General features: G+C 45.0%; 1 protein-coding gene across 1 annotated transcript in view; it reads right to left on the reverse strand.

Annotated features, from left to right (window-relative positions):
- Positions 1–6,276, reverse strand: part of LOC310822412 (cell surface glycoprotein MUC18-like) — a gene marked incomplete at its 3' end in the record, with an annotated part of 32,917 nt that extends 26,641 nt beyond the window's left edge. The window contains exon 1 of the mRNA XM_083694750.1: positions 6,215–6,276. Within this exon, the coding sequence (XP_083550876.1) occupies positions 6,215–6,254 (40 nt within the window). The 5' untranslated portion in view covers positions 6,255–6,276. The remainder of the gene's footprint in view (positions 1–6,214) is intronic.
- Between the last annotated feature and the right edge of the window lie 1,705 nt (positions 6,277–7,981).

Genomic DNA, 7,981 nt, shown 5'->3' on the forward strand with positions numbered 1-7,981 from the left:
GCATTAAGAGGAGCCATGATAAACTGTAGAGACGGCCCGGGGTACGTGTTGGCATGCAACATCTGAGGTGTTTTGATGCTGTAGTGTAACCTAGTTCCATATGCTGTACCGACGGGCCGCAGCGTGCTGTACATCTGAATGCAAGGGAAGACTGATGTTAGGCGTGAGCGTCACTGTGATAACATCTAGCAAACAAGGGGAGGGTTGGGGCAGGGGGGGAAAGGGTACAGAAATGGTGCGAGCGATGCTCTAACAGATAGAATTTAAATTAAATTAAAATTAAATTAAAAACAATAATGACGATTTGTGGGTCCTGAGGGACTGGTGCTGCCTGGAGTGGAGTCTCATAAGCAACCCACTGGCTTTCCCTGCTGCCAGTGCTCCTGACCAAGCATATTGACCCTTGCTAATGGCTGTGAAGGCTGGTATGGCTGTTTGTGTAGGCAGACTCCAACCCTCAGATCTGTACTTCACACATGACTGTCTGTCTGTCTTCCCTACTGCTTCTGTCCATTATTTCTCTTGTCTCTATTTGTGTCTATTAATGCCATATTTGTTTTTAAAACATTATACACTATAGCATACATCTATCTATCTATCTATCTATCTATCTATCTATCTATCTATCTACAGTATCTATCTATCTATCCATCCATCCATCCATCCATCCATCCATCTATCTATCTATCCATCCATCTATCCAACATTTCCTGAAACTCACTCTTACACTAGTACCGTAGTGGGATAAACATTCACATACTATATACAGTGCTGCAAGGCCTGCCTCAGCCTCTGCTATCCATCTAATGCTCTTCAGACGGCGGATGAGTTCTTCCACAACCTCAAACAGAGAGAAACTATAAAACGTAATGGTATGGAAGATTGATTCTATTTTGAGGACGTTTTAATGACTCAGCTAGTTTTGGGGGAGTGTTCCTCACACCAAGACGGCTGCACACTATGCGAGAGAGGGTACGTAAGGACATCTGGCTGTGTTCTACAGCTCTCTGACATATCATCTAGGGTGAAGACGAGGAGCTCTCCTCTCCTCTCCTTAGCCAGCCTAGCCGGATACAGCTGGCAGGCGGCCGTGGAAGAGATCATGTTGAGTCCAATTAGACACCCAGAGTAGTCTAATCCAATCAAAGGACCAATCAGGAAAAACCCCTGTTTCCCTGAATGGCCACTAGCAGCCCTCAGTGCTGCGGACTCAACTGTTGCCCTGACAACGACCTCTAGCAGTGTTTGTGATACCATTCCTCATTCCTCATTCCATGCATTACAATGAGCCTGTCCTCCGATTTCCACCTCCACCAGCCTCCCCTAACCTCTAGACGGTGAGGGAACTGAGAACGTATAGAATGTATTAGGCATTAGGCTTCTACAGGGCGGGACACGCTAACACATGGTTTAGCGTGTTTATTTTAGGATATTGTGCTCTAGGGTTAGGGTTAGGGTTGGGTTAGGGTTAGGGTTAGGGTTAGGGTTGGGTTAGGGTTAGGGTTGAGTTAGGGTTAGGGTTGAGTTAGGGTTAGGGTTAGGGTTAGGGTTAGGGTTGAGTTAGGGTTAGGGTTGAGTTAGGGTTAGGGTTAGGGTTAGGGTTAGGGTTAGGGTTGAGTTAGGGTTAGGGTTAGGGTTAGGGTTAGGGTTGAGTTAGGGTTAGGGTTAGGGTTAGGGTTGGGTTAGGGTTGAGTTAGGGTCTGATTGTGACACTCCTCTCTTCACCATCTATTGCAGAAAGACACAGTTTCTCTAACATGTCCTCTTTGTGTTCCACAGGCACCTGGATATTGTTCCATTACCCGCAGAATGAAATATATACATTTTAGACGGATGTTGCGTTGTGTGGTGCAAGAGACTTTCAAAATCAGAGGTGGACAGTCTCTTCGCTGTGACATTGATGACTGTGTTGCGTGGGAACATTATAAACACACTGTTCTCTGGTTAGAGAGGGAAAGGAAGGTTTATATCTGCAGGCTGTAGATAAAGAGGCCATGTGGCCGCGTACCTCCAGCTCCGGAGGACATTATGGTATAAACTAACGGCTAAAAGACTGGACAGGATAGATAGCCAGCTGCAGTCCATGATAAAGCCCACCTCACAGCCCTCAACCACATTAGACATGGTGTGGTGAGCATGTAATGTAACTTCACAAAGTATTTATGACACCCATAGAGTGCATTAGCTTGACATGATACAATATAACAAGTTATGCACAACTTAATATAAATCAGGTCTAAGACTGCTCTTAAATACTGAGGCCATTTTTGGTATTTTACCTAAATATGGCGTTGGGGGGTAAACAGGATAGGGAACGCACGCCAGTCACTCTAACTGTTGTCATTATCACCATAGAAATAGAATGTGTATGCATATAAGTAATATAATACAAATATATATATATATATATATGCCATTTAGCTGACGCTTTTATCCAAAGCGACTTACATTGCAGTGAGTGCATACATTTCAGTATATATGGTCCCAGCAGGAATCGAAACCACAACCTAAGCGTTGTTAGCGGCATGCTCTACCAACTGGGACACAGAGGACCACCAGTAACCATCTTTTAGTGGACTAGCCAAATCTCCGTGGTGACCATGTCCGGTTTACTCGTTCTATTTCTATGATGAGCGTCACATTGCCAGTGTCAGACCACAACATCAACAGTGCATCACAGTGGGTTTGGATGTCACACAGTGGCATTCCACAGCAAACTCTCTAGGCCCTAACCCTGCCTGCCAAACGGCATGAAGTTAAGTTAGGGACTTCCGTTTACAGCTCAGCTCTGCAGATACGGAGGCCAGATCTGCTCCTCATTATCTCTCAGCTGTGAAGGGCACAAGGACCTTTATTGTACATACACATCCTTTCTCAAGGGATCTTTATTGTCCATAGGCAGGCGACCGGCCTGCTTAAGAAGGGCCCCTCAATAGTGGTAAAAATGATGGCCTTTTAGGGGCGAGAGGTCTTTCGATGTATCTGCCCTTTAACCCCTGATTGGCTGCTGTCACAGGAAGTACATTCCCTCCTTATCAGGGGTCATAACTGGAATCCCTGACTTCAGTCATCACTCCTTTGATGCGTCAAGAAACGAAGGTTCTCACAAACATGAGAATAGCTGATTGGAAACATGGATAAGAATCCTTGGTATAGCTAGTAGTTCCCAGCAGTCAGACCTCCCTAGTTATAGACTAGCGTCTATCATAAAAAAAATATTTAGATTACAGTCATTAAACATTTATCTGTTGGGAGAGAAAATACAGGCCCAACTGTTGGTTATGTCCTGGTGTTCTGGAACAAGGAATCTGGTTCAAGTTTGAGGCTTGGCTAGGTAGCAGCTGGAGGTAATAGCTTCAGCTTTTGATCACTCTGACAAAGTTATCAATTGTAGTTTACACATTCCAACACAGCAGAACCAGAGAAGGACTCTTCAGGCTGAGCCACATAAACTTAGGCCAGGGGAGGCTGGTGGAGGTAGAAATCGGAAGACAGGCTCATTGTAATGCATGGAACGGAATGAGGAATGGTACATGTGTTTGATACCATTCCTCACTCCGTTCTATGCATTACAATGAGCCTGTTCTCCGATTTCTCCCTCCACCAGCCTCCCCTGATATAGGCCTACGCAAATATTCATTCCTGACTTCATACAGTAGAGGGCTGTTAGGTGTGACTGTGAATGGTGTGAATGGTCTGTGACTGTGAATAATCAAATAATGAATTAACCAGAAAACATGTGGAATCTAAAATAATCTGGCATTGAAATAAAACAAGATAATAGATTGACGGTGATGTTCTACCAGGAGCAGGGATGGGAGGCAGGGAAGGCAGGAACAGGAGGTAGGGAGGGCAGGGACGGGAGGGCAGGGACAGGGAGGGCAGGGACAGGAGGGCAGGGACAGGGAGGGCAGGGACGGGAGGGCAGGGATGGGACGGGAGGGCAGGGACGGGAGGGCAGGGACAGGGAGGGCAGGGACGGGAGGGCAGGGACAGGAGGGCAGGGACAGGGAGGGCAGGGACGGGAGGGCAGGGACAGGGAGGGCAGGGACGGGAGAGCAGGGACGGGAGGCAGGGAGAGGAGGGCAGGGAGAGGAGGCAGGGAGGGCAGGGACAGGAGACAGGGAGGGCAGGGACAGGAGGCAGGGAGGGCAGGGACAGGAGGCAGGGAGGGCAGGGACAGGAGACAGGGAGGGCAGGGACAGGAGGGCAGGGAGGGCAGGGAGGAAGGGCAGGAGGGGAGGCAGGGAGGGCAGGGTCAGGGGGCAGGGAGGGCAGGGAAGGGTAAGGCTGGGGGGGAGGCAGGGAGGGCAGGGAGGGCAGTGATGGGAATGAGATCAGGGACAAAAGCACACGCTGAGCTAAAACAGGATGAGTAGGTGTGAACAGGCTAAGACAGGGGGGAGGGTCAGTGGTGTAGGATGAGGGTTGAGAGAGGAGGGAAGTCAGGCTTGGAGAGAGGAGGAAGACTTAGTGGAGAGCGGTGGGCACAGCAGTGTTTAAACAAAAGACAGACAAACATGAGGAATGCTTTGAAATGACCAAGGCTGTTAATGACGATACCATAAGCACCGCGCCCTTCTAAAAGACCTTCCTTCCCGCCTCCACAGACACGCTACTCACAATACACTTGTATTCCACAGTGGCATTCCCTAAAGGAACACCGGTGTCCATTGTACTGTACATCCCTGATTGAGTTAGTCCAGTTAAAAAAACGTCAAATTTCACATACGACTGAGAAGAAGTCTGTGGGGTATAATATCGCTAAGGGGACCTATTCAAACTAATCTATTTCCATGAGCAAACATTTTCCTTTCCTCTCACTGCCCATGCAAGGCTCCTTCTGAGTCGTTCTAAGTTGATATACAGTACAGTACGTCTCGATATGCAGATTTTATCAAAGCAGGCACAGAGCTGCCGTCACAGAGATCATATTTAACCCAGCGGTCTCGTGGTCTGATGATATAAACAGAGATATGCTAGTCAGTGCTGCTGCTGCTCCAATGCAACCCACATTAACACTGCTAGCTGGCCAGACATGGCCTGATAGTAAGCAGCCATGTAGGTTTAAGTTTTTCATCAGTAAACCGCTATTCAAACTAAAGGACTTTATCAGCACCAAGCAACTAGTTATTTTGCAGATGTTCTTACATGGAATACACCAGTGAGTGTTTATTATTATAATAATTATTAATATTATTATTAGCATTATTATGCCTTTCACACTTAATTGTGCTATTATTCTATTTGTATTTGGATATTTGCACTGCTGAGGAAGCTGGCAAAGTAAGCATGTAATTGTACTGTATCATGTGCTTATCACCAATAAACTTTGACTTGACTTGATTTTTCATAATTACAGTTATCCAAGAGAACATTCTAGGGGGTTTTAAATGTTTTTGTATTTAGTGTACCCAGGCTATTGCTGCACCTATATTGTATATATTAAGGTCTGGGTGAGCGGGATTATTTTGTATCTAAAAGAAGTAGGGTAAAGAGAGCACAATCCGACAAAATAGTCTCTGTCCATCACAGATCACATTCCACCAGTTTGACACACATCACACTGCATACCTACAATTACTTTCCCAAGGTAGCCAGTTAAAGTCAAATAATGAATTATGACGGAAGAAGTGCCTATGAGGGGATTCATACAACATCCCCTCCACCAGTCCAATGTAACAGAGGTTGCATTTATTAATGGTTGATATGCATCATTATGTTAGAATGGGAGGTATGACATCAACTGCTCAACTTTCAAGTCAGAAGTTACAGTCAGTGCACTATCCGAGCCACACAATAATTCCTTTGTATCCAGTTTGTACTCATTTATATATGCTAAATGTGCTCTTTCACATTTCTCATAAACAACGGCTATCAACTACATAGTAACACAGTACAACAGTTAATTCAATCACTGTGCAGCTAGTGCTGCATATGCCGTCCAAGACAGCTCCATAGCCTACAGCATATTTGATAATAAGCTACAATTACAAAGTACAAAAAAGCACGCCCTAACGAGGGTGCGAGAGCATCACATGTTTGCCGTTTTCTATGATCTGCGCCGCGCTTGACCGAGTGCTGCGGCAGTGCTTCATCAAGAAGCGTACAGCAGGCAAGCAACCGCACAAAGTTTCTGATACGGTAAAACATTATAACGCTCTAGAAACCGCCTAGTATGCAGAGTTGCAAGGAATCGGCTGAATATACATACCTTTACCAGTCAGGCAAAGGATGAAAAGTCCGACGAACATAGAGGCATTCTTTCCTAAAGCCATTTTCGCTCCTGTGTAGTGTCGTCCTGACAGTCGAGGTAAATTGTGTGCGCGTGTTAACGGTTGTCGGCTGGCCTGCCAAACTGAGAGAGAGAGACGGCGCGAGAGAGTAAAATGATGTTACGGTGGGAGTGTATGAGCTCGTAGGAGGAACTTATGAAAGGACATGGGAGGGGAATATTACTGAACAGGTAAACTCCATGCTTCGCCATTATATATATATATATATATATGCCATTTAGCTGACGCTTTTATCCAAAGCGACTTACATTGCAGTGAGTGCATACATTTCAGTATATATGGTCCCAGCAGGAATCAAACCCACAGCGCCGTAGCGCCATGCTCTACCAACTGATCCACAGAGGACCACCATTAGGGGCATGAACTTGATTTATTTAATTTTTTTATTTATTTTTTTTTAAACATAAGAGGCTGCATGATAGCCAGATATGTCTGATTCTGAAATGGGAATTATCAGTGTGAAGAACCATTAAAAAGGATTGTTCTTCTAATTTTATCAATCTGTGAATCCGTCTCTAGAACTGTAAAGTATAAGATTGAAAGAAAAAAGTTAGTGGTCTACAATTAAAGTTATATATATATATATATATATATATATATATATATATATATATACATACACACACACACACACACACACACACATATATATACACATACATATATACATATATATACATCCACCACATCCCAAAGGTGCTCTATTGGATTGAGATCTGGTGACTATGGAGGCCATTGGAGTACAGTGAACTCATTGTCATGTTCAAGAAACCAGTTTGAGATGATGTGAGCTTTGTGACATGGCGCGTTATCCTGCTGGAAGTAGCCATCAGAAGATGGGTACACTGTGGTCATAAAGGGATGGACATGGTCAGCAACAATACTCAGGTAGGCCGTGGCGTTTAAACGATGCTCAATTGGTACTAAGGGGCCCAAAGTGTGCCAAGAAAATATCCCCCACACCATTACACCACCACCACCAGCCTGAACCGTTGATACAAGGCAGGATGGATCCATGCTTTCATGTTGTTTACGTCAAGGAGTGGCACCCGGACAAGGTTCGATGTGTTGTGCGTTCAGAGATGGTCTTCTGCATACCTTGGTTGTAACGAGTGGTTATTTGAGTTACTGTTGCCTTTCTATCATCTCGAACCAGTCTGGCCATTCTCCTCTGACCCCTGGCATCAACAAGGCATTTTCACACAGAGAACTGCCGCTCACTGGATATTTTCTCTTTTTTGGACCATTCTCTGTAAACCCTAGAGATGGTTGTGCGTGAAAATCCCAGTAGATCAGCAGTTTCTGAAATACTCAGACTAGCCCATCTGGCACCGACAACCATGCCACGTTCAAAGTCACTTCAATCACCTTTCTTCCCCATTCTGATGCTCGGTTTGAACTTCAGCAGGTCGTCTTGACCATGTCTGCATGCCTAAATGCATTGAGTTGCTGCCATGTGATTGGCTGATTAGATATTTGCATTACCGAGCAGTTGAACAGGTGTACCTAATAAAGTGGCCGGTGAGTGTGTGTGTGTGTGTATATATGTGTATATATATATATATATATATATATATATATATATATATATTTATAGGTATAGTTAATTAATTGATTATTGAGCCTTTTGTGTTGTGCAATTCCCATGGTGTGATGAAAGGCAAGGGGCGGCATAAATCTAGGAA

Source organism: Argentina silus, assembly GCF_951799395.1.
Source record: "Argentina silus genome assembly, chromosome: X".
Lineage (NCBI taxonomy): Eukaryota > Metazoa > Chordata > Actinopteri > Argentiniformes > Argentinidae > Argentina > Argentina silus.